At 48.9% G+C, this 27099-nt stretch overlaps 1 protein-coding gene across 2 annotated transcripts; it reads right to left on the reverse strand.

The window, feature by feature from the left end:
• Positions 1 to 546: 546 nt before the first annotated feature.
• Positions 547 to 26786, reverse strand: DIPK2B (divergent protein kinase domain 2B). Of its 2 annotated transcripts, XR_010072309.1 has the most exons (6): positions 26405 to 26786; positions 20670 to 20934; positions 13897 to 14070; positions 11847 to 12135; positions 8995 to 10677; positions 547 to 2014 (listed from the first exon to the last, which is right to left on the reverse strand). XR_010072309.1 is itself a non-coding variant. In XM_063344467.1 (5 exons), the coding sequence occupies exons 1-5, from the start codon at positions 26626 to 26628 to the stop codon at positions 10337 to 10339; spliced, it is 1293 nt and encodes a 430-aa protein (XP_063200537.1). In that variant the 5' UTR covers positions 26629 to 26786; the 3' UTR covers positions 8241 to 10336. The 2 variants fall into 2 exon arrangements, 1 of the variants encoding a protein (XP_063200537.1); XM_063344467.1 differs by lacking the exon at positions 547 to 2014 and having other exon boundaries at positions 8241 to 10677.
• Positions 26787 to 27099: the final 313 nt, after the last annotated feature.

The following is a 27099-nucleotide window of genomic DNA, read 5'->3' on the forward strand; positions in this document are numbered from 1 at the left end:
AAGCAAGTTCTCCAAGACCAATGTTTCCAAACTCTAAAAAGCACAGAAGCATCAGATCAACTCTCTTGGACTGTTTTGGGTCTATGAGAAGAGAGAAACTTGTATTAATCCACATACAGCCACTGACAGCTGCTTCAGATGTTGAAATAAAAAGTCTCTTGAGGGTTCCTGCCCTCTAAAATTAAACCGTATTCATTTTTGCCTGACAACTTGGTTTTGATTATGACAAAGGTTTGTTCTGAATGAACATTTCCAGGCATGCAAAGCGGCTAGGCTGGCAAACGAACGTTTTAATAGATCTGGGATCTCAAAGCTGCCATGTGCCATTACACAGTGCTCTCTCTCCCTCCCACTCACAACACTGATCTTAAGATTGTTTCTCTGGATCAGGATAAGCTTATTTCCTTCAAGTTGTGGGGTGTTTTTTTTCCCTCCAAAAGCAGATATCAGTGGAAAATTAGGGTGTTTCCTTGAGAAGACAGTGAGTCATTAGTAGCTATGTTGCAATAGCTTTATTCATAAATACAGTTAAATTATTCACATCTTTAATTTTATGGACATCACAAAGCTAAAGACTCCTTTTCCACTGAGGGAGATGTTTCCTTGGTCATCGGAAGTGGCTTCCTGGCCACAAACTGGGACGTCACCCCAGGAGCCCCAGCCCTCGTTCACGGCTTTTCCTGTGACCTTTGAAATTCACTTGGGCTGACACATCAGGCCAAATCTCCAGTGTTGTGTTTGGGGAGGAATGTAAGAAACAAGACAAAGAGGGATCCTTCTCCTGCTATGTCCTCCCACCACCCTACAATCCCTGACATGGGGATTTTCTCCGCAGTCACCTCTCTTTAGGCTCATGATGCCTTGCGAAGCTGACCTCCCCTGGGAAAATCCTCCCATGCTTGTGCCCATCTGGTTATCCCGTTTTCCTCTGTGCTGTGCTCCAAAAAACCCAACTCATTCCAGGCTCCCTTGGCAGGATGAGCTCCCTGGAGCCCCTGCTCAAACTGCTGCTCTGCTCCTGGTTTTCTCCCCACGATGAGCATCTGCCTTGAATGGGGTCGTGCCCATCCTGTGTGTCGCCTGCCTTGGCAGCAAATTACTGAGCAGGGCTCCTCACTCGCACCCCCTGCGTAATATTTCCGTCAGAACCGTTATTTGCCAACTTTCCTATAGAGCAGCAGCAAAGTCTTAGTTGAGGTGAGCTGCATGGCCCCCCCCACCCTCCCCCGTGTATCGACTCCTTACCCCGACAAATGGGGAGAATGGGGTGGGTTTTTACCTCATTTTGCTCTTAACAGATTTGCTTAAGCTACTACTATTTCTTCTTTGAGACACTGCCTGTGAATAACATTGCAAAATACTGATTTTTTTGTTCCTTGGGCCTCCTTGCGCTGAGATTGCGTGCTGGCCACAGCAGCTCTTCTGGCAGGCTTTCTGCTTCTGGTGTGTTTGAGAAAGGGTTTATTGTCAGCCTCCACGCTGTGAGCAAGTAGCTCCTTGGGTTTCTCTTCTGGGGCTGCCTTATTGTAGTCTTGCATCTAATTTGCCTAATTTCTGCATTTGATTTCTACTTTTTGAAGGGTGTCTGTTTGCTTTGAATCCCTCCGTTGTGCTACTGTTTAGCCACCTGGGGTATGTGTGTATTTATTTTTTTATTTCTTGTCGGTACGCATTTACTCTGAGCTTCTAATGTGGTGCCTTTAAACAGATCCCACTGTTGCAGGGCTCTTGAAGAAAGACTTGGGCAGACATCACAGCAGATCAGGCTTTCCTGTTGGGCTCCATATATGGCTTAGAAAGTTAAGTCATGAAGCGGCTCACAGCTGTCCTTGCAACCTGCAAACCTGGCTTCCCTCTAGAAGAGCTCACTCGTCTGCCACGTAGCATCCTTCTATCCTCGTCCAGCAGCAGGAGGTGATTTAGGGCGCTGTGCCAAGGGCCTTTGCCCCTACTTGCTCCAGAAGAAGCTGGCCAGTGTCTCAGAGCAGGAACGGGTGTGCTCACAGATCCGGATCTGCAGCAGGGAAAAGAAGGACTTTGTAGTTGCACCTTTTCCAGTAACTCTTAATTTTTGCCTCTAGTTCTGAGAGCACTCTCTCACTGCCCATCATTTAGATCTATGTTTCTGTCTAATTTATGAACAATCCTTCTCACAAAATCCCATGAACACTGACGTCCCTGAGGCTGACAGTCTTTTGAAGACTCTGGTCCAGTTAGAAAAATGCTTGTTGTTTCCACAGCATTTGGCCTTTTATACTTTCTCCTTGACTTTGCCAGTGCTGAGGGCTTAGACTAATTTTTAAGGTAAATATATGTATTTCTGGTAGAACCTCAGTGTCACATTCGTCCTCGTGTCCTCCATTCAGAAGCTACTCTTTTCTGCCTTCCTTCCCTGGTAACTTTATATCGCTGTATATACAATCCTTCAGTCATGCAAAAGCTGTATTTTTAGAAAGCTCAGCTTGGCTCCTACCTAGGGGTGTGCAACCATAAAGTTCAGCACTGCTTGGCCAGCCCTTCCCTGCTCTCCCTGCGCCTGGATGGACGTTCCTTCTTAGGCAGAATACTGAGAACCCAACACTACTGCTGGAAAAAAACATGTAACAGCTTAACTTCAGAGAGCCTTTCTCAAAGGAGGTTGACAAAACAAGTCAACAGCGGTTTGTTGGATTTTCTGGTCATTTTGCTCACAGAATTCAACAAAAGTGCTTCCTACACGGCTTTTTTCTTTCACACCCTTGTAGGCACAAAGAGAAAGCCCTGTCAACGCTTGTCCCAAGGCAACTCAGCCATTAGATGGAAAGCCCCTGAGCACCAGGCGTCACCCCTGGCCTTGCTCATCAGGCGGCTGCTTTGGCACTGGGGAGGTTTAATCCCGCACAGCCTTCACGTGGCCAAGGCACCCAGCAGGGTCCCCCTCTCCGGTGGAAACGGACAGGCAGAGCAAGGAGCGCCATGAGTGGAAAAGGGGAAGGGATAAATAATTCATTTCCTGAAACCTGGACAGCTGTTCCCACCCCTTGCCCACTTGCTGAAGGGATTTCCGTTTTTAAACACCAGTGTTGATGCAGCGACTCCCTTCAGGGTTGTCTGAAATGGTGACAGGTGCCCTGACTGGTAAAAGAGATGTTTAATCCCAGCGCTTTCCCCCAGCAGCATCATTCTTCCAGCACCTTTTGCCTCCTGTCCTTCAGCAGTACCTGATCTGTACACAAATTCCTGCTTTGTTTTGCTGGTAGAAATAGTGCAAACGTGTAAGGGCACTGTCTTTACTCCATCTCCAGCTTGAGATAGTGGGGGAAAAAAAGAGTAAACGTTTACAGCTTCTCCAGCCAGAGCGGAATGAAAACCCAAAGGTGATCTTCTCTCTTGCTCTTTCTGTACCAAGAATACGAACAGAGGAAGGTTTTCATCCCTGTGAAAAGTCTCTGATTGTTCCTAGTAACTTGATTGTTTTTCCAGAGCAAGAAAAAACCCACTATTTTAAGACATCACTAGAGGAATGAAACTGACAAGTTTAAATTTTGAAAGGAAAAAAAATCCAGCGTAACTGACAAGGTCCTTTTAAAATGCATAATACGCTGAACCTTACATGACGCTTCTGTGGGTGTTAGTCTAAAAAGCTATCTTTACATGCAATGTGGCAAATGAACTGTGCAAGACAAAGGTTGTAGCTATATGCATCCTTGCTGAGTAGTACTATAGGATTGTAGAGCTTGAAAAACTTGTTCTCTTAAAGCTCCATGTCCCCAGGGAAGAGGCTGGTGTATTTTTGTTCTTTCAAACACCTGAAAAGCTTGCTTTAGACTGACTCTTGCCATTTATACCTTGAGATTTAAGGAACAGAGCTTGCTGTTAAAAAAACCGCTAATCCCAGGCCTTTGATCCCTAAAGAAGTGAGGGGCTCGGGCTCAGGCTCAGAGAGTTGCTGCAGAGGGAGCTGGTAGAGGCGAAGGAGGTGCAGCTCTGGCTCTCGCTGGAGCTCATCATCCTTTTCCCGTTGAGGAAACTTTTGCCTGATTGTTCCTCTCGAAGGTTAGGAGAGGGCTGGGGGTCCTGTAGCCAGCCCCCATCCCAGCCTGATGGTAGCAGGGAGAGGTGAGAAGGTCAGTGGTGGGATTTAGATGGCCTTTAGGGCATGAGCAAGGAGGGCTGGCAGCAGCTGGAGCTACTTTACAGGGTAGGCAGCAGCCTTCAGCTCCAACTGGAGACGTGCCTTCAGCTCCAACTGGAGACGTGTGGAGAAAGGGAAACTTCCTCTCTTTGCTCCAGAAGAGCCAAAATGTAAAATCCAGCAAGTAAAACTATGCCAGAAACACAGTGTTTCTTTTTTCAATGAGAAAATTGGCTTACTGCTGCTGCCCCATCCCTTCTGGTGGGCTATGCGCAGATGGGTAACCCCACTATTTTCTTCTCCGGATTCAGCCACCAAACAGACCCATCTAACAGCTCCTCTTTTAGGAGGTCTTGTCTCCAAGCGAGATTTGTGGACCACAGTTTTAAGGGTTGACAGCTCACCACACATGATAGAGAGATCTGAGGTGAGAGGGTCTGGCCACCTCAATGGTCACCCCTTGTATGGGGAAGGATCTCCGGTAGTCTCGGGGTCAGTCTCCTGCCCAGTTTGGTGCCATGTTCAGCCGTCTCACTATGCTCTTGCTTCGAGTCTCCCAGCAGTGGAGTCCTTGCAGCTCCTGTATCCATTTCCATGCTATTCCGACTGCAGCCCATCTAGCCTACTAGCACATAAGCTCCCATGCAGAAGAGATTACCTCCATCCTTTTATTGCTTTTAAAAAAAATTGTTTGAAGATCTTTATCAGGTGACGCTCTCTGGCTTTCCATCTGTCTTTTCTTCTCTTTTCACTTTTTCTGGACGTCTGGGTCATCCTCACCCTTCCTTGGGGTCTCCTGTCAGTTGTTCAAGTCTTCCTTGAGGAGCAGTGCTAAAAACCTACCAATACCCTCTGGCTGAGGCCATCCTCATACAGAGGAGAGCAGATGAGCTTGGCCATTTTTCCTAATCCATAAGAAAGAAACTGTGCACGCCTCTCCCAACCCCCCAGTGGACTTGCCATGAGTAGCTGTTTTAATTTAATTTCCCTTTCCCTGAAGTTCATGTTTGTTTGTGTTCAATTTCAGGATGGCTACCAACCTCCTTTCAGCACTGAATTAGAGAAACAGAGGATAGAGTGGCAGCCAGACTCACTTATTAATCAAATGAATGTGTCTTGGTACCGTGGTGCTGGCTCTTGTGGTTTCGTAACATCTCATGACATTCAATACTTTTGTTAAAGCTCTACTTTCCATATTCATGTGATAATGGGAGAAGCTGAGGTTTCACTTAGGAAGTATTAGCAATAAAGTATCTGGAGCACCTGGCTGTAGAGAGTAATTGGCAAATGGGACCCAAGTGCATCCTAAAGTCTCAGGAAAACAGAAGCCAAATAAAAAGCACCTGCAAAAAACTGTTGTTGGCTGAGCTTGCAACTAATGTGCTTATCTGGCTGCTCCTGTGGACAGGAGCTGTTGATCCTAAGTTCTCCAACATGCCACGATATTTTCTGGATAGCCCCTTGTGGGAAGCTGGGAGGAGGGTGGAAGAGGCATAAAGTGAGGCAAGAAATTATCACCCGCAAAAGCTATGGAGTGGAAAACCTGGACCTCCAACACCCCCAGGACCAGATGTTAGGAAAGTGGCCCCTGCTAGAAGTGGGGTGCTCTGTGTGTGACCAGATACCAGATATCAAATATCTGCATGTGTTTTCCTGGTGATACACAGCGTCCCTGCCAAGGGCGCTGGTTGGGAGGTGCCGGGAAGCGTCAGAACGGCCCAGACTCAAGGGGCACAGATGCACCTGTGACATTTGGGGGCACGTGGCCACTTCAGAGTCTGTGTCTCGGTGGCATTTCCCCCTGCATCGGCCATATCTGAGTAAGAGGGTGTCTGAATGAAGACGAGGGTGCAGAGCAAATAGGCACCGGGTGCGTTGCTGCTGGAGGGGAATCAGTTTTTACCGATTTTCCAATTTCTGTGACGAGGGCCTGTTTCAGCCAACACTGCCAGGGTGCTCTCTCTTTGGTGGGAGGAGTGCATGAAAAATACAATTTAATGTCATTGTCAGCTGCCTTTCCTTCCCAAGGGGCTGTGTGGGGCAGGAGGCCGTGGTGCGAGCACCATGGACACGTGTGAAGTAGCTGACTGAAGATGATCCTTAGAGGAGCGGTGAACTACGCTAGGTAAAACCGTGACTGTCACTTGCTATGGGCTGCCCGTACACAGCCCCCATCCCCTGAGGAGTCACCATGTTAAAACACTCTACTAGACAAAATATGGCAGAAAATGCAGTTTTACCAACCTCTTGACATGAAAACTTTAAAAATATCTGGGATATGGGGCATGCGTTATCGGCATGCGATAAACAAGTGAGCATAAAGGCAGCTGCAAACTACTTGCAAATAAAGGAATCTCTGAGGCTGCCTGTGAGACTGGTGGAAGACTTCTCCTGCCATCCTTGTCCTGCTATGGAAATGTTTTAAGTTGTTTTAAGTTGTTACCGGGAACAGTTTGCAAAAGCTTACACAAAGCCACCGTCAGAAACAACTTGAACGCAGAGAGGAAAAAATTGCTCGAGAGTTCTTTTGGGAAGGATTGGGTTTGAAATAATTGCCATTTATAAATTAATTTCACATCCTTTTGGAGCTTGGCCTACTAACATTTCAAGGTTTGACTGGAGCTGGCAGAGAGGGTGGGCACCGATTCCAGAGCCTGACTGCCAAGAGAAAGGAAAATGCTAAGAGAAAAAAAATGGCAATGCAAAAAAACCAGGCCAGGCAAATATAGGGAAATGAGATTTAGTTTAGGAAAATTATTGTTCTGCCATGGACTGATTTTATGGCTGGCATATTAGTCACAGTCTCACATGAGCCTGGCCTTTGTAATTGATGTCTGAAGAGAAACTGGCGGTCAACTCAGCTCTCCACACTTTAATAATTTTTAAATCCATGATTCCGTTATTTTTAATAATTTTTTTTTTTTAATTCATATCAAAGTCTATTGAAAGCAGTGGGGAGATTCCTTTCAGCTTCAACAACTTTGAAACAAGCTGTGTGAAAATAGATGCCATGTGCCTCAAGACTTCTGTTGCAGTCTTGCCAACCGAGTCCAGCAGCAGGGTAAGACCATGACTCTTCCATTTCTTACACCCGACGTTTTAGGACCGTGAGTTCTCAGGGCCCAGCTGAAGCCTGTGTGACACCTCTCAGTCCTTTGACTCAATGACGGATTAGACCTGAGAGATCTGGGCTTGCTCCTGCCGTTCTCTAAGATGCTGAGCACATGCATCCCCTCTGCATTTCCCTGGGCTGGTTTGTTAGCAGAGAGATGCTCTACTGCCCAGGAGACATTTTGCACAGAGCCATACAGTAGATGAATGGCTCATTTCCAAAAGAAAATATACAAAAACCATATGGACAGGATGGAGAGGGTCCAGAGAAGGTCCACAAAGATGATTAAAGAACCGGGAAGCCTGCCGTATGAGGAAAGGCTGAAAGCATTGGGTTTGTTCTGCCCTGAGAAAAGAAGGCTAAGGGGAAACCTTATCACCATGATCCAGTATTTAAAGGGTGGCTACAAAAAAGATGGAGACTCTCTTTTTACAAGGAGTCACATGGAAGAGAGGAGGGGGACTGGGTAGAAGTTACTCCTGGGGACATTCCAATTGGACACAAGAGGAAAATTTTTCACAATGAGAACAATCAGCCATTGGAATAATCTCCCCAGGGAAGGGGTGGACTCCCTGCCATTGGACACTTTGAAGATTCAGCTGAGCCATCTTTTCTAAACTGTGCTTTTGCCAAGAAAGGTTGGACCAGATGATCCTTGAGGTCCCTTCCAACCTCGTATTCTCTGATTCTATGAAAAGGAAAATGTCTGTGGTGAAAAGGAAAATGCCCAGGACACAGGGGAAAGGAGTGAACCCAGTGTGGAGCCCTGTTGCAAGGGCTGCTCCGCCTTCCAGTGCAAGTCAAACCATTGCTAAACCAAAGACCACCGAATCAGATGCCAGCCTGAGTCATGGGACACCTGTGAAGGCCTCTCTGCCGACCACGGCTTGCCCAGCATCTCTGCTGGGGCATGGGCAGCCCGGGCCAGTTCTTCATCTTAAGCTTTTTGGGCATTTTGCAGTGTGCGTTTTTAGTTATGACTGCATGAAGGAGGCTGCCCTCCAGCACTGAGAGGAGGCTGGCAGCTCCAGGGTGGGCAGAACCTCACCGCTGACCCGAGCAAGAGCGGTGGTGGAGCGTGAGCTCCTCCTGCTCCATGCAAGGAGGCCAGCCTCCAGCACCGAGGAGGAGGGCTCGCTGGAGGGGAAGGGGCCCTGGGGGCTAGTGCCCAGCTATCAGGTAAAACCACAGACCGAGAGATCGGAGATGCAGACAGATTCAAGAAAAACTGTTGAAAACAGATTGTTAGTCAGCCTTATGGATCTCAGTGAAGGACATGTTTTTCTTATTGGAAGAGAGCCACGATGTAGAAATAGACTGAAATCGAGAAAGAGGGCTGCAGCCATAGCTTAGGCTGTATATTTAAACATTTTTGCTGTTAGACCATCTGGGCCTGGAGCTAAATTTACCTACAAATTATTTTCAATGTTTCTGCTTCTTGAGAGGTGAAAGGTGCACTTGATACTTTATGCCAGCAGGAAAGGCAAAATAAGTGTCCCGGGTCAGATTTTTGCAGCATCTGACCTGTGTGTGGTTTTGGATGCCTAATCGGTCTGCAACACCTGCCGTGAACCCCAGGCCATGTGATCTGCACACACAGAGACCCTCCACAGCCAACACAAAATCTTGACTTCCATTCCTGCTCCCAGTAACTCCGTACAACAATTAGCAATGCAAATGCACTCACATCTTTTTCTGCTTTTATGCTGCTGATTTCTTTTTTGAACCATGGCTAAAGGAAGACTGTTTCTGCGATGAAAATACTTACGGGGGATCCAGAGAGTCTAGTTTCTGACTCAGCTCAGTCAAATTTTCTTGGTGACTCCCGTGCAGCTGTATCCCAAGAGAAAGCCTCACACCCAGGTGAGGTCTGGCAGTCCCCTAGACATCAAGGAAGGTTTGGTGTGGGTGTCTGACACCCCACAGGGAGCACACGGGACAGGGACTGACAGGTGCTGGGTGAGAAAGTTGTGGTTTGCAACATTTGCAACCTTCCCCCACAAAATGGGGCACCTGTGTTGGGTGGCCACTGCTGTGAAAAAAGAGTCCAGCGCCCCAAATATTAGGTGCTTGTGTCAGTCCTTTGGAGACTGGCTTACTGATTCCTCCTTTGAAAAGCAGATGGATGAGGATGGCTGTACCTCTTGCTGGTCAGGACTTAGACCTCCCCAGGTCTTTAGGGGGTGCCCCAGCACCTACACTGGAGTATTGAGTGTTCAGCAAGTCTCACCAGGCTCAGGGTGAACTAATCTCTCCTCCTCTGCCTGTGTTGTTTCTCCTCTTAAGGTATTTTCCCTATTTAAATGATTTCGTGCAAATGATTCCTTCAGTTTTCTTTAGAAAGAAAAGTGTGAAAGTATCTACTGGACAATCACATCCCAGAGCTGGGAGTTTTTCTGAACTTAAAACAAGAATATTTATTAGTCTCCAGTTACTACCCATCAACTTGGGAAAGACTAAAAGTAATTATATTGGGGGATTAGAGAAATTAAGTCTCAAGAGACATTGGGCCTCTCAGCTTTTTAAGGCTGTTGATTGCATCTTTCTGTTCTGTGTGCCATAAAAGTAATACAGTTTAAATATTTTATAAAAGTGACCTGTGATGGGTGATGGTACAGAACTGATGCGGTGAGTCAGTTTATCTATGATTTAAAAATCCCCACAAGGAAATTCTTAAATGCTTCCATCCATCCCACATTATGTATATATGATCTTGATCAGAAAGACATTCTTGGTAATAAAGCTCCTCTATCTAGCTAGTTGTGAGTGTGCTGCCTTCAGGCAGTTCCTTTTTAACGGATGGCATGGAAAACCCTTCCAAGGCCAAAATATGTGAATAAGATTTATTAATCCTGTAGCCCCTGTCACTCATGATAATGCTAATAATCCATAAGCCTTACATCATGTCTAATATCCCATGTAACAAATGCATCTCTGGGAGATGAACAATAAATCCCATGTACACTCTGCTCCCTCATTCTCCGCCTTGATGAGGAAGCCCCAGATTTGGTGCAGCTCTTTCCAGCTATCCTGGTTCCTTCTTGCTTCCCGCGCTGGCAGGGGGCCGACACTGCCCCAGTCCTTCCCAGGGGACTCCTTCTCCAAAGCCATCAGTATTTGTCACTGTATTTGCAGTCAGGGTAGCGGTAGGCAAAACGGGAATCGCAAGACCGTAGAGGTTTCAGGATCTCTGCCAGCTCTGCAACCGCCTCGTTGATGCCCTGGTCATCGGCAAGGCCATCGGCGCAGTGCTGCAGGAAGCTGTCTATTTTCTCCTGCACGGGTTGCAGGAATTTCCCCTTCAGGAGCTTAGGCAAAAGCTCTTGACACACCATGACGAGGCTGTGCTTCTCTCTGATGGAGTTACAGGACACAAATGCAGACTGGCAGTCCACAGTCAAACAGCTAAATATATCTTTGTACTCCTGTTGTCTGTCAATCAGCTGGCTCCCTATTAGAGACAATTAAACCAGTTGTTAGAAGCACGGGAGTGAAATCATGGATAATCACATATGTCTGTACCTCGGTATTAATGTGAGGTTTGTTGCTGTCTAAAGGATACTGCTGTCTCACCACAAAGTACCCTCTGCTGTAGCTGTCTATGGGCCAATTTTCTCACTCCTGAAATATATATATTTTTCTGAATGGCAGAGCTCTGCAGAACAGCCTGACAGAGGAATTGGAGAGGAGCCTGTCGAGTTAAACTGATGCAGAAAAAATGAGAAGAACTGGAGTACTAACATAAAACATGGAGTTCCTACAAAAACTACCACAAATAGTCAAAACCATAACATTTCCATGTTACCCAAAATCATTAAATTGCAACAACAGCTCATCTAGCTGGAGTCAAGTCAACAGGAATATCTGCTGGGACAAGAAAAAGAAACCCAGTGGAAAATTGTCTGACAGCTGCTTCTGAATATTTGAGATCTACTCAGCTGAATGTGTGAGCAGAGCAAAGGCCCTTTGAAAATTTGAACATTCAAAATGAAATTGTTAAATTATTGAAGGAATAGTCTTTGACCAGCCCTACTTCCAGGAGTAGACCGATGTAACCTGTGAAAAGTGAATAGTAACCCTTGATTTTATGTAAAAATGACTAAAGGGGGATTTTGTTGTTATAATAACAATGATGATTAGTTAATGTGGCAAATGCACTTAAAACGAGTCTGATTTGACCCAACACTTAAAACAAATGAAGTTATGAAATTTCTACTTGCAAATATTGACATTTGTGTGGCAAAAGTTTCAAAAGAGGTGATTTAGGAAGACTTCAAATGAGAGCGTTCAGCACTGTGCACGCTAAATGCTGTTGCTAGCCACAGAGGGGGCCGGGCAGGACGTAAGCGCCCACGATCAGTCACCAAACCATTGACCGCACAAACAAAATGTCTGTCATCTTCCTGACTCAGAGCCAGGATGGCAGGAGTTGCTGATGCTTTTGCTGTCAGTAAATCTCTCCGTGAACTTTTCATTATTTAATTTAGCAAGCAATGTTTGGTTGATTAAAAAAAAAAATATATCTGCAGGAGAGCTGAGCGTAGCAGGTGAAAGATTTGTTCCCCCCATCTCGCCAAGCCCTCCTGCGACAGATGCGCAGCCACGGAGCCTGCTGAGTACCTTCCTCCTTGTCAATGATCCCCAGCGTGCTGGCATCCCGGATGAACAGATGCCCGTTGCTAAATACACCGAAGGTGCCAGCGTCCACGTGGGTGAAGTAGAAGAAATAGTTGAGGTCATTGGTGCCCATGGAGCGGAGGACGGCCAGGAGCTGGAGGGCCAGGTCGGCGGCCACCTCGGGAGCTGCGTTGTAGAAGTCGCGCAGGGGCCGGGTGCTGGCACTGACCACCAGCCGCCCACAGGAGCCCAGGTACCGCGGGAAGGGCCATCCCTCCACGTCGGGGAAGATCTGCCGAGGAGAGCGGGAATGGGGGGAAATGCCCCTGCCTTCGGGCTGTTGCGCCCTGCCCGTGGACCCACCTCCCTCCCAGAGGACTTTCAAGTGCCCTTTCTGGCTTCAAGCAGCAATGCTGGTGTCATCTTTTGCTATCTAAAGCCGCCCGCCGCCCTTCCTCACCCCAGCCTGTCCCAGCAGCCAGGGAAGGAGCTGCTCCATCCTGGAGTAGCTATGCTGCTTTTTTTTGCCTTTTTTTTGTTCTTTTTTTAATTAAGGAAGAAAAATATGGTATTTCAAGACCTATTGTATGAGGCGTACTAACTGGAAAGTCCAAGATAATAATAGAGTTCAAATTCATGAAAATTTTAGGCACAGAAGAGCTAATTTTAGGTGTCTTTGATGGGTCCCTCTTGAGCACTGCATAGCTGAGATCACGGCTTGGGGGTGAGGTGGGTTTTTGTTAATTTGTAAGAACTGCCTGGCTGTTGCGTAAGCGACTTTGCAGTCTCAGGGAGAGAAGCGCTGGGTGCGTGCTGCAGTGGGCACACCTGGGCTGGGCTCCATGCATCACTGCAGCTCGTGGTAGCAGGGCAGTTATCCCAGGTGGAAACCGAACTGCGTGACTGCTGAGCTGTGCCAACGCAAAGCTCTCTGCCATTTACGTTATAACTTGTCTGTCTCCCCAGCACCCCTAAGCCATGCTGAGGTGGGGGCTATGAACTTGTCCAGTTTTATGTTTAAGGTTACTTATCGCTTCTACTGTGCAGGCACTTTGGGCACACATGTAAAATCAAGGCATTTCTCTTTGGCATATTTTTCTCACCTCTGCAAGCTGCATTCCCACACCTTTACAGGGCTGAGAGTGCAGCCTCGTGCCCCAGTGAGCAGCGGCTGGGCTGGCTGAACAAGCCCCGGGAGAATGCTAGAGCACGAGCTCCATTCTCTCTCCCTGGGACCAGGCAGAGCCCTGGGAGCTGCTGAGGGCAGCAGTGGCCCAGGGCAGGAGGCAGATGCTGCCACCGTCTCTCTTCTTTGTGGAATCTCAAAGGCTTGAAAGAAATAGCAATGAGGACTGAAGTTGGGGCGGTGGTGGGAAAAGGTGAGGATACTCCCTAGGAGACATGTAAGGAAAGAGAAGAGCCATGTGCCAGGCGTGTCAGCGGGGGACCAGGAGAGGGACGTGAGGCTTCCCAGCTCTCTGCATTCAAACTCAGAGCTCAGTTGTATTTGGAATTCCACCAAACACCTCTGCAAAGCTGCACTTTGCCATGGAGCTAGTTACCAGGGGCTTGCAAATGGAGAAAACAGCATTGGTACATGGAGCCTGGGAAATCAGTGCTCCCCAATTCTGTGTTCAACCTCAACTCTGCATCTTGGTCCTCCCACACTGAAGCTTGCTCTTTCTCTTTTATAAACAGGCTGTGATTTTAAGTAATATATTAGCAATGCAAACATAACACTGTGAAGTATTGAGGACGTGCAAAAGCCTGGCTTTCACAGTGCACTGGTGCAATAATCCGTCTGTATTCCGTTTTATTTAAGGGGCTGGGCATCCATAGCTCTCCACAACTTCACAGGCTGATGCAAGGAGCACCGCAGGAGTCTGCCTGGCTTCAGCCACCCAAGCCCATAGAAGAAGGATGCTTTATGAAGGCTAGGGAGCTTGCCAAAGGCCAGGGCTGGGACTCCTCTGCAGCTGGGGGCTGGTGCACATCTCATGCCAGGGTTTGCTTGCAAGGGTGGCATTTCAAGCTGGGGCAAGGTGGTGTGTACCTGTAACAAGATGGGGTGTGAATTCACTGACAGCGTGTACAGCAGGCGCAGTTTGTCCCGGTCAGTGAGGTGGTCCATGTAGATGCTGCCAGCATCTGGCACCTCAGCGTAGCGCCGCACTATCCTGTCCAGGAGACGCTGGGATGGGCAGCGCAGCATTGGGCTGGACAGGCCCTGGTGAGAGGGGAAAACACGACAAAAAGGTGTTTATTTTTCCAGTCTGAGGTGTTGCAATGTGCCTGGTCCGCTCTGGGGGTACAGGCACCTCTGTGCTCTGCCCACTGTGCCTCTGCCCCCTGCGGCAGAGCTGTAATGGGTACAGACACCCGGGGGGATCTCTACAGCAAACCCCTCCCAGGAAAAAACCCAGCACCATCCAAAAATGCCTGTTCACAGCTCAGGTTTCCAAAATGGCACACAGTCTTTGCAGCACAGTCACAGATGCTGTAGACCTGCTTCATTTTCCTCTGGCTGAATGGCACCACATTGCTCCGTGCCTGCGGGCCTCCTCTTTCCACCTGGGTTTCCAGCCCTGGCAGCCCGGCTTGCTGGTGGAGGCCTCCCCGTCATTAAGCCAGTGAGTCACTTCCCTCATTAAATAATGTCTCCGGATCACTTCGCTATTTGCTTAGCCTGCGAGCTGCTTTCTTGGAAATACTATTTGCTGAGGTCAGTAAACATGCTTTAAAAGTGTAAATAAACACTGTATGTGGATACAAGCACAGGATATATTCTCTCTCTAATAAACTTGCACATTAACTATCAAACCCAAATTTTAATAACCCTTACCTATTTTTTGTAAATACCAGCATCAAATAAAGAGCTGTTGGGCTAATGAAGTCAACCATCACTGGATTTCACCTTTCGGATATGGAGGTTTGGCTTGTAAAATTGCAACAAGCAATCTACGGATGGGATAAATGGCATAGAAATTTATGGATTCATAGTCAAAAAAAGGCCTCTGTTTTGAAGTCAGTCATCCTTAATAGCCAAGGAGAGCGGACATACGGAGAGTTGCCCATAGGGGTGCAGAAATGCTGCCCTGCCATGTCTCTGCTGGGGAAAGGAACCAGGTTTTTGATAAGTCTTTTTATTCCTAATGATCCAAGTAGCCAATTTTACTCTTTTGGGTTTTCTTTCTAATTTGATGTCGGGGAGATGTCCTTCAGAGGAAAGGGTACTGGAGCTCACATTGCTCCCTGCCATTCTTCATGCTGAGAGCAAAGATTTGACTCAGGAACTCCTCAAGTCATTTGGTAACTCTGAGGTAGGTCTCCTTCAGCCCTTCCTGTGCGAGCTGTTCATTTGGCATAAAACACTTAATTACCCAGCCATGATGAAGAAATGAAGAAACGAGGAAAGGAAAAGTGTGACACTCTCGCAGTTGGAGGTGGAAAGTGGGGACTGGCTCTCCCACATCCCCTCCTCTGCCTCCTTGCCGGCCTCAGTGAGGTCCCAACCCCTCCCTCCTTGGTCATCAGTTGCATGAAACTAGCCCTGAATGCCAATAGCTGGTCAAAACTACCTGAAAAACTCAACCCCAACTGGAGCATTGTTTCACCACTTTTTCTCACAAGAGAACAAAACATTTCTCAAAAATAATTCTCCCCAGTTCTAGTTACAGGTCTTCATACACGCACTTCTTCTGGTGTAGTTTTATCAAGGAAATATTTTTTCAACTAATTATCTAAAACCATAGAAGGAGCGGGGAAAGGATGGTTACAGATTTCTGTCTCGCAGCACTTGCAGGCACTTTGTGGCTGACTCTGTCACTTTCCCTTTGGAGGAGAAGTGAGAAAAACTGAGCAGAACAGAGCTGTGCTAAAGAAAAGATAAACGGTGGAGGAAGTCTCTTACAGCTCGTCGTGTATGCAAATATTTGCAGCCAAAGTTAGAAAGCCTTGCTGCCTCCAGGAGCTCGCAACGCAGAAGCTGAGACCCTTAAGAGTATACAGCAGGAACAGAAATCACAGTGTCAGAGAAAGAGAGTGCACGGAAGTTGTAATTAGGATTTTTTCCAAGGTCAGAGCTCATCCTATTAACACAGAAACGGACTTGCGCTGCACGTGGTGGTCATATCTGCTCATTTCCCGAGGAACAATTTCAGGCACACCAGGGACAGTGCGGGAGCAGAGGAGCAGGGCTGGGTGCTGCCACATTTATGTCAACCATCGGTGCGTATTTCTATGACTGAATGAAGCCCCGATCCACCAAAGCTGGGCAGTGGGGTCAGAGCTATTCAAATGCGCCAAGTTCAGCACCTGCTCAAGTGTTTCTGCAGAGTGGGGCCTCCCCTTCCCGCTGAATGATAGAAACATGCCTACAGCAGAAAAGGAGCTGAAGTTGTACAACCGTCAGACAAAAAAATGTCGATGGAAGAAAAATCTGAACACATACTTGAAACACTGGAGATACTAATTTATCTGAGAATTTCTTAAGTCCTTTGCAGTGCGACTTGACAGGCAGCCTGATGACTTGTTTGTGATTGATATGGAAAGCTTCTTATTTACTTTGATTGAACTGCCACATTTTTATATCTGTTAATGAGTAGTTCCTGCAATGGCTACTACCTACACTCAACTGTGACTTTTTTTTCCCTACTGCCCAGTATGTGATGTGTTTTAAACACCTGTGTATGCATATGTACGTGTATCTAGTGTGGATGCACCCAGATTTCACTCTGACGTAAAGATGACTTCTGGAAGACAACTTTTCCTCAATCTGCTTTCTCTTCAGCCAGCCTGAGGAGGAACGGCATAGCCCAGGAGCACTGCTGCTTCCTGCCCCACACGCCGCTGCCTGGGTGCAGCTTCACCAAACAACCAAGTTTGGGGTGAGATCCAGGAGGAAACATTTGGACATAGGTGTCAAAGCACCTGGAGCTCCTGGCTGTTTGAGTCCAAGGGGTATGTTCAGCCCCAAAAGAGAGAAACTGAGGACACCATGTGAAGCTACGGGGCTTGTCCCTACTGCAGGCACCGTTGCTATTGTCCTCCTCCAGGGGGGGATTGGGTGCAGTTGGTGCCAGCAGGTTTACCCAAGCAGGTCTCTGATGGTGAGGTGCAGGCTCAAAGAGGTGGCAGGTCTGGGAGGTGGCTCTGGCAGACCAGTAACACCTGTACTTCCCTAGGACGGATCTGCTGCCAGATTAGCGAGCTACTGCTCATGCTCTGTGAGCAAAGTGATGAGTACTGGCCACATAACCACAGTGCCGGCACATCTGCTGAGGGCTGGCAGAGGTGCCGGTCAATGGTTTCCAACAGTACATAGTAGAGAGAGGGGCTGAAAATGGCTGGCTTTTCACCTCGGTACTGCTTTCATCTGCCTGCCTTCAGCATTTTCCAGGCTCTGCTTTGTGGGCAGGGCTATAAATTTGCCCTGTGGGTGATCTGTGCTGAAACTAGCTTGCTTTTTTTGTTGTTCTTCCCCTTAAGCAGGAAAAGCACGAGGCACGGTTTGAGGTGATGAGCTCCCAGGCAAAGCAGTGGGTGGTTGGGGCTACCATGCAGGCTGAGCCCCAGCTAAATCCTGCTCATCTCCGAGGTGGGATGGATTTAAACACTGAAGACTTCGCTGTGTCCAATAAAGATTTTCATTGTGGCGGGTGAAATAATCACTGTGGCAGGCAGCTCGGCTGATAGTTGGGTCAGGCAGGGCAGGCAGCGTAAAGCGAAAAAACATTACTTCATGGTCTGTCATTTTGATTCAAGCACGTAACAGTTTGTCATAATTCTCTGCTCTATAAGACAAAATTACCTGAGCCCATTAGCTTTTCTTGGCACTGCTATATAGGCAAAACTGTGGGGAGGGAAGTACAGGCACTGCTGGGTGTCTGTGGGCTTGTGAAACGGGGTGGCCATCGTGTTGAGCATCAACAGTGGTGTGTTGTTACCGCTCCCGAAAGGATGGGGGGGGGGGACATAAACATAAAGGGCAGTGCTGCAGGTAAGCATTTGCAGTGATGTATGGCACCCCCAAGAAACCCCTCTCCCACGGCTCATGCTGGGCTACAACACGCATCTGCCCAGCAAAAGGGCAGAGGGGCAGCAGCGCTGGGCTGGGGTGCAGGCAGAGTCGCCCCTGTGGCTTTCGGCTCTGGGGAGGGCAGGGGGGGTGGGCAGAAAGGAAGGGGATCCCTGGCTCTGCAGGGCCAGATGGCTTAGGACGGTCACCCTGTAACCTGTGGTGGCCCATACAATGGGGCTGGGGGTTGGCAGGGGGTCTCATGTACACACTCACACACACTGTATGACTGAAACGTTGTTGCCGCAGGCTGTTTTTCAATCCAGACCACTGCGAAGCCAGCATTTGCACAGCACATGCCCGATCTTAAACAGTGATTGCTGATGAAATTTGGAGGAAGGAGGGGGTAGGACCCAGGGCCTCTGGATTGCTGTGCTCCTCTGTATGTTCAAGACTATTTGCTGTTAGAAGGGATTTATATCCCAGTTTAGGTTTCCCCGCTTAATTTGCAGAACCGAAGAACAATGAAAACATGAGCAACACAATCCTGAGACAGCGCAAAGGCCTGGGCCTCCCTGCAGCCTCCCGTGCCCTCGCCAACTGAAAAACTGCAGGGTTTGACAAGACGTCCCAAGGCGTTTGTCCCTGGGCACGTCCCCTCGGGCTGGCCCTGGCTCTGGCTTCAGAGGTGCCCTGGAGCTGGGGTCAGTTCATCTTCCCACCGCTGCACAGGGAAATTTAAGCACCCGGGAGAAACTGGATAGGTGTGAGGCTGTGGCACCCCAGCCTCTCCACATGCCTGTGTGTGTCTGCCTGTGCATGTGTGCACGGGTGTATGTACGTGTGTGTGTATGCCTGTGTGCATGCATACGTGTGTGCATGCGTGCGTGTATGCGCGACCCAGCCAGGGACTCGGTTTCAGCGAGGACGGTGTAGGGAAAGCTGTATAGCACGTCAGGAGCCTTTTAAGGAGAAGGATTTGGGCTCAGCTAATGCCTTAACTTTGCAGCAGATCTGTGATACTGCAGAGCTACATTTCCCCAGTTACTTTTTCACTCAGCTCAGCAAATTTAAGCTCGCAACTTCTTCTGTTTCACACAGCGCTGCTGTCAGGGGGCAGCATGGTTTTGCCACAAACCCCTTGGACACTCCAGCAATTCAGGAGGGCCTGGCACCCTCCTGCAGCCCCCTGCAATGTTGTCTTGGGGGACAGCAACGGCCAGCAGGTGCCTGGGAACCTGTTGCCTGCCACCCTGGGAGGTGTTCCTGCCCACAGCCCACAAGCTCAGGTGCGGGACGCTCTGTGTGGAAGTGATGAGTATTTTCCCCCTCTCCCTAGTCCCTCTCCCAAGATTACTAGACAAAGTACAGCATAGCTTTGTTGCAAATAATTTTTCCCTGTGCACCATGTGTCACGCTGCATCTCAGCCCCTGAGAGGGTGACCTGACATGTGGGGCTGTCAGTGAATCAAATCCTTCTTGGAGCAGCTCAGGCACCAGCCCCAGCGCTGCTCCTGCTGCTGCTACAGCATGGGGTCTCCCACCCTCCCTCCTCAGGCGTGTGGCTTCATGGGGTAACAGAAGTGGAAAAACTAAAGCAGCATATCTTTAGCACTCAGAAAAGCTGAGCGGATGCGGCAGCGTGCAGGCAGGAGGAAGCAGTTGCCTTTATAAAAAAAAAAAGTCGTCCCTTTTTCACAGCCACTTCTCTCTTGAAAGGTGGGGAGACGTACTGGAATAATCTTTCTTTGCCTCTCAGGGTCTTGTTCAGAGTATATTCAGCCTCTACACTGGCCCCTGCCCCCTTGCCAGTGGATATTGCAATGCTTTCCTGCTATATGGATGATGTGGAGGAAAGTGTGTGTATTCGGGGAGGGCACTTATGCTCTCAGATGCAAGCCAGCTGATGCAAAACACACTGGTGTGCCTGGTGACTGTCCCTGGCTGCCCATGGCATCCTTCGGCATGGGCAGTGCTCAGTCACCAGCTCGCCTGCCCGCTCTGCCACTCCGTCCCTGCCTGCATGTCTGTCTCCCCGCACCATGGCTGCCTGTCTGCCTGTTGGCAGTGACCCCCCGTGCGCCTGTCCTGGCTTCGCCTGTGACACCCCAGGACTGCGACAGAAAGGGCAGTGTGCCTCTTCCCGCCTGAGATCATTTGCTATAGATGGCAGAGGGATGAGGAATCGAGGCTCCAGCTCTGACTGCCCATGCTGCCCAACCTGCTGGCCAAAAACAGAGGAGTACAAGCTGCCCCAGTCCCCGGCCCAGAGCAAAATCACTTTCAAGGCACGGGCTGCCCTTTTGGGGCAAAAAAAGCGCAGATACCTGATGGAAAACTGGAAAAAAAAAAGTCAGAAGTATCCCTACTCAAACTGCTGGATGTTTGTATGCATGGCTTTATGTTTTACCCGTGCATGAAACCACTGGGTGCTATGGCTTCCCACAGGCCGTCAGCCTCAGCCTGCCTGAGGAGCCGGGAGCCGGTGCCCGCCATCCCGGGGCCGAGCCCCAGCCCTGTCCAGGCTGGCCACGGTGTTGCCTATGGCTATTTGTCCTGGGCCTCAGGCACCCTTTGTCCCGTTGGGGCCTCGTTTTGCCTCTCCCTCATGGCGGGTGGGCTTGGACAGGGGGAGAATGGGGCTGCCTCCTCTCCATCAGGAGGGACAGGGCCAGCCATTGCCCTCCACCTGTCAAGTCGCAGCCATGTCTCCTTCAGACCCTTTTTTACCCCCCAAAAACCACACGGTAACCCCCCAGGGCTCCCTCCCCTTGCCGGTGTGAGGCACAAGGGTGTTGTGGGGCACAGACCTGGACCAGGTCGGGGGTGAGGCGCTTGGCCCGCAGCCATTTCTGGAAGCGTTGCGTGCGGCGCAGGGCGCGCTCCAGGCTGCAGGTCTTGGTCTTCAGCAGGGAGGTGCAGATGCGCTTGTCAGCCCGGTCGTGCCGGTACTTGGAGGTCAGCCGGGTGATGTCCACAAGCCGCCAGCTCTTGGCATCGTCAGTGTAGTTGCCCGAGTAGCTGAGCAGGTAGCTGGGTGGCAGCTTTAAATGAGAAGAAAGCCAGGTGTCAAACCTGCCAAACCAAAACGAGAGCCCCACGGAGAGCGGGTTAACAAGCCACACGGACAGACGCGCAGCGCCGGCGCCATCGCAGTTGCTTGGCTGCACACCGGCCCCCAGGGGCTTTCTGCCATTGACCTGGGCAGCGGGGTGAGGAGAGACAGCCGAAGCCATCAGCTGAGGAAACACGCTTTGGAAAATATGTCTGTCTTGGCTTCCCACTTAAACCACCCCTGGTTATGAACAGTGCCATGGGGCAGGGGGGCTGAAATGCCCAAACGAGCTCTTTTGGGCCATGTAGAGAGAGGGAGGGAAAGAAGGGAGAGGGCTGCAGGGTTTTGCTTCACGGGAAATCCCCAGCATTTTTAAATTTCCTTAACCCTAGAGAAAGGGGCCCAAAAAAGGAGTACTCAACACTTAAAGGGACCCTGCAGAAGAAAACCTCCTGACAATAAACGTATTTGGGAATATCAAAATGACCTTTTGTTTTGAGGTGGTGGCTTTACTCAGTACTGGGGTCGACAGGTCCCCCCTGATGTCACTGGTTGTGTTTTAGCCTCCAGGATGAGCGACCTCCCCAGGCAATGGCAGAGTTTGGGGTGCGACTGGGGGGATGGGGGGACGGGGGGACATGTGCCCTGGGCGTGCAGCACCACAGTAGCCATGGAGATCTTGCACTAATTTGCTCCCCCTACACAGGCACAGGAGGGGAGCATATGGGCCGGGTAATTAGGCTGTGACGATTTTTTTTTTTTGTTTCAGCAGCCCCCTCAGCCCTGCCCACACACGCGTCGCACATGCGGGAGCCGAGGAGCACGGTGCCAGTTTTGCAAGTACGTCTGTAACCTGCTCTTGAGAAGCAGCTGAACTCTGGCCTTTGGTTTGCCAATGTCATGCATTCCCTGCCTCTTGAACCTCCTTGCCCGAGAGCATAAGAAAGTGCATCCTAATTTAATCTCACCATAAATTAAAGCCGATAGCTCAGAAGTGAAACAGGAGAGGCAAGAGGCTCCCTGCAGGATCAGCTAGCTGGAGTTAGATGAAAAGACATTAACAAATCTGAAAGCTGAAGCTGATCTAGTATGAGAAGGTAATTTTGTATCAGAAATAGTGTGGCCATGTGTACTCGGCACTGGTAAGGCCCCACCTGAAATACTGTGTTCAGTTTCGGGCCCCTCACTACAAGAAAGACATTGAGGTGCAGGAACATGTCCATAGAAGAGCAACAAAGCTGGTGAAGGGTCTAGAGCACAAGTCTTATGAGGAGCGGCTGAGGGAACCAGGATTGTTTAGCCTGGAGATAAGGAGGCTGAGGGGAGACCTTATCGCTCTCTACAACTACCTGAAAGGAGGTTGTAGAGAGGTGGGGGTGGATCTCTTCTCCCAGGTAGCAAGTGATAGGACAAGAGGAAACGGCCTCAAGTTGCACCAGGGGAGGTTTAGATTGGATATTAGGAAAAGTTTCTTTGCTGAAATGGTTGTCAAGCATTGGAACTGCCTGTCCAGGAAAGTGGCTGATTCACCATCACTGGAAGTACTTAAAAGAGGTGTAGATGTGGTGCTTAGGGGCATGTTTTAGTGGTGGACTTGGCAGCACCAGGTTAACAGTTGGACTTGATGATCTTAAAGGTCTTTCCAACCTAAATGATTCTATGATCCTATAGTTCTATGATATTTCCTTTTGACTTCCATCTGGGAAATTGGCACAGAGAAATTTTAGGGGGACTAATTTCCTCTGATTTCATGCAAATAACTGATTTGGTGACACTAGCTGCCCTCCATGACCAGAGGCCGACCGGCCTCTTTCCCATGACCCCTCTTGAAGGCAGTGCTTCACTTCCCTTTCTCACTACAGACCCTGTGCAGCTCAGCTCTGGGGCAAGCTTGGGTGCCCGGGAGGGGAAAGCCTGTCTCCCCAAAGTGCTGATGATTGCTCTGCTTTGGCTTTCAGCTCTAGCCATGTGCCTCCTTCAAAAGATTTGCCACGGACATGCAGGTTGACCGTAAGTGGAGGAGCCCAGCCCCTTGTGCGAGCAGGTTGGGGGGTTCAGGCATTTCAGTCATTTGGGCATTTTGCCCAATATGAAATTGGAGCTTCCCTACAATTAGGGCATCTGGCAAGAAAATAAATGTCTTCTTTTTGGTTTTGGGGTTTTTTTTTGGTCTGGTTTTGAGCTAGGACCAAAGAGCAGAGAATAGTTGCTATGCCTCACTGTGATTTGTTGTGCATCTCAACCCCTCCCAGTGCCTAATCTGCAAAGCAGGCACAGTGTGCCAGGCACGTACAGGGAAGAGGTGGCTGTGGGCTGGGTTTCTCTTGCATTCCTTTTTTTTTTTTTTAAGTTAAGCATAAATGTGCCTTGTGAGTTGGCTCAAGCGTATGTGTTCAGGGAAGCTCACGTCAGGCAGATACCAGGAAAGCACCGCCTCCCGCATGCAAGCAACGCATGGATGTGTGAAATCCAGGGCTGAGCGTTAATTTGAGTGCGGATGGAGCGATTTCCTCTGCAGGGCTCCCGGGGGAGAGGCACACGGGCCTGGGAACCTGCCATGGGCCACAGCAATTCTGTATTTGGCTTCATTTCTGGGCAGCGCAGCACAGGCCTGGCACACTTGCTAGATACTTTCAAGATTCATCATCAAGTTGTGCTGTAATAATAATTCAGTCTCGTATGAAGCCTTTTAGTTAAGGGCCTGAATGTGCTTTAATTAAGACTTTCAGTAAGATCTCTGTGAATAACTGAGTCACAGATTACAGATTTTAGATCAACCCAGAACTAAACGTTGAAGAAAATCAGACTTTTTTTTTTTCCTGCATGAAATGAAGTATTTTATTTCTGCCAAAATAATTTTGCTTGCATTTGGAGTTTTAATTTTTTTTTTAAATTGAGTAAGTTAAGTCTTTAAAACCAAAAATCGAGAAATGCCATATAAAACCTCATCAAATTGAAACACTCCAGCTTTCTCAGACTTCCTTCCCATTACTTATAGCCAAAGCTCATCACCAGCATTGGCACAAGTCTGCAAATAGTTTTGGTCAGCTCAGTTTCTCAGTGTTTTGAAAATCTAATATTTTGCAAGAACTTTTGCTGCGCTCTGCTCTCAGGATGATTGGTAGTGGGGCTTTGGTAACCTCATTTACAGATGGATAAAGTTGGGCAAAGATAAGGGAAGTAAAGAACATTAGAGCACAAGATGAGTCACCAGCCGTTCTGGGAACAAAACCCACATCTTCTTACTCGTTAGTTGAGTGTGAATGCATGTCACAGCTCCCGGAAATGATGGAAAATTAATGAAGCATGTTCTAATGAGCATTAACACAGAGGAGTGCCAAGTGCCATCCACCTTTGTGAACATGTGAAAAGGTACACGGGGGTGGATCAAAGAGCATAAGCGCCACTGAATTTTCCCCTGTTTAACCTTCCACTTGCCAAAATATCCCAGCTGTTCAAGAAATCAACTGGGAGAACAAGTTTAACCCCTGCAAAGAAAAGCCTGAAGCTGACTGACTGCTCAGGAGAACATTTTTAGAACCTACCCTTTCCAAAGCGCTCAGAGCAGAACTGTATGTTATCACTTATTTGTGTGCGGCATTGCTTGTGGGAAGCTCGCAAGAGAGAAAGAAAAGTCTAGGAAAATAAAAGTTTAGGAAGCCCCTCTACCTTCCCTGAGGCAGGAGCATCGTGCTCCCACATGTTTGCAGCTCTGCACTCGCAGACCCTGCACCTCCTCTGCACACCCGCACCCCTTTCCTGCTGTCCCCCCGGTGGAAAGCCAGCGCAGGGGCCACCTGTTTTAGCTCACGTAGCACCTCTTTCCCATGGCCCGGTGCACCATGCAGCTGGCCACCCGCCAGCCAGAGGCAGTTGCTCGCTGCAGAGGGCTACTGCTATTTTGGGCAGGGCTGAAGGAAGCTGCATGGCCCCAGCCTCCCCAGCGGCTAAGCGGGAGCAACCGACACGGTGCACCTGTGACACGCTGCATGCGTGGAAGCTGCTTTGTACCCGGCGGCAGTTCCCTAAAAACCCCCGCACAGCGGCAAAGGGGCTGCAGCAAGCTGGGACACGGGGCAGGAGTCAGCTCCTGTGCCACCCTGCTGCTGCAGAGAATAAAATGTAGGGCAGCCCGTACCCCGAATGCACCCCCAGCCCCTGCAGACTCACACCAGCCCGTGTCAGCCATCTGACCGCACTGATTGCAAATCCATCCTGCTTTTTGGGACAGGAGCCCTGGCTGGGCTTGGAGAAACCCAGCACTGCTGGCCTGGCCCTTCTTCGTGCCTCTGCACCCTACTTAATTTCACGCCCTGGCATTGCCCTTGGCATGAGCTGGGGGAGACAGAAAGCCAAGAGGGCAAAGTGCTGAGGGCTGGGACCCCCGGTGTGCCATGGCAAGGGGTGCCCCGGCCTAGCACAGCCACAAGCTGCCTTTCTCCAACTGCAGCAAGGGAAGGATGGATGTTCGGTATTACAAGTCCATCCCAGACAAACCATTATGGTTTTACTATGCTACATTTTATAGCAGAGTTTAAGATAAAAATGGTGATTTGTCCAGTATTATCCTACTTACATTATAGCATTAAAAATACAATTTTACTATAATAATTTCTTCTCCCCCAGGCTTTTATATCTATAAAAGGATGTGCATATGGCTCTATAAATCATATCAGACCCAATAAACCCTTCCTCTGCCAAGCACTGCTTTTAACTTTCTCCTCAAATACACCGGCAACATTTTCCCTGCTGTCGTCAGATACGCTCTGCTTTTGAGCCTAAAACTGATTGGATCAGCCTGATGACCGCTTGGGCAGCGTATGTCTCATCGACTTCGAAGCAGATACAATTTCTGCCTCTGCCTTCAAGTTCTCACAGAAACCTCCCACAAGCATACTAATAATTCAGTCCCGTCTATTTTCAAGTGTGTAGGTAACCTGATGTGCAAAGGTTCTCGTGCCTTCAGGCATGTTTAGATTGCTTTTGATCTTAGTTAATACGCACGTGAAATTCTGCACATTTGTGTTGTTGCACCTGGTACAAAATTATATAGCATGTTTATATGTTTGTAGTTAACATAGTCCGTTGGAAGCGTACAAAGCTAAACCCCCTTTGCATTTATGCAGGTGCTTATAATAAAATATTTCCAGAACATCTAAACAAGCTGATTTCTTCCTTCCCTCTTCCCTTCCCCCATCACTGCCTTGAACTGTTTCGGAGCCGCTCTCTGTGCAGAAAGTTGTGCCTTTTACTCCTGCTTTCAAATTACTATTCAGGGCTGAAGTCTGATCATGGTTGTGTGGCTTTAAAAGAAAACAGAGACAAAGCAGCAGCTTATAGACATTAATTAAAATACTAGGCGCTGTAATGGCAACCGGGTGCTAAGTTACTCTTTGCATTGTCGTTCATTAAAGTACTTGGAAATACTAACAAGCAACTTTCAAGTTACTACGCAGAATGCTTTAAAAATTAGTGTGCTGAGTTTCTGACCTTATTTCTTCTTTAAAGAATTTCTTGCAAATGGATGTCCCAATGCAGGCGTTGCATTTATCAAGTCCCAGGAAAGTCCGGCCAAAACTGTAGCTGGGTTTGGTGTGGGGCGCAGACGGAGAAGCTGTTGCTGCTGTGGAAGGGTTACAGCTCAGAGCCAACACCAGGAGCAGCATCAACGAATCTGCAACTCTGGAGCAAAGGCAACATGTCCAGCGCCCCATCTACAGTAGCGGAGAGCTCTGCCTTTTGCCAGTTACCCCTCTCTATGCTTTCGGTCTCTTTTTGGTGACCTCAGCCTGCAGCGGTGAACCCCGAAACACGGCAAGACACGCTGGGTGCGGGAGACCCTGCCGCAGTCCCCATCCTGCCAGCTGGTCACTGGCTCTATTGGCTTGAGGTTTGGGTGGGAAAGATATGATGTAGGGTGGGGAGAAGGAAATACATGGAGGATGCAGATAACTTGGGTTGCCATGGCTACCTTTCCTTTACTTGGTGCAGCTGCTTTGGACCCTGCTGACCCTCCCATCAGCCGACTTGGAAAACAACACGAAGAAGTGCTCATCTGCACTTAGTGCAGACAAATGAAGGATATCCTGTCGCTGGAGCAAAGGGCATGTGCGGGACACAGTAAAAACTGATTTGGAAGGAATAATAGTGTGGCAGAAAGGTACATTTTACCAGAAGCCAGACCC

This window comes from Chroicocephalus ridibundus, chromosome 1, assembly GCF_963924245.1.
Source record: "Chroicocephalus ridibundus chromosome 1, bChrRid1.1, whole genome shotgun sequence".
NCBI lineage: Eukaryota > Metazoa > Chordata > Aves > Charadriiformes > Laridae > Chroicocephalus > Chroicocephalus ridibundus.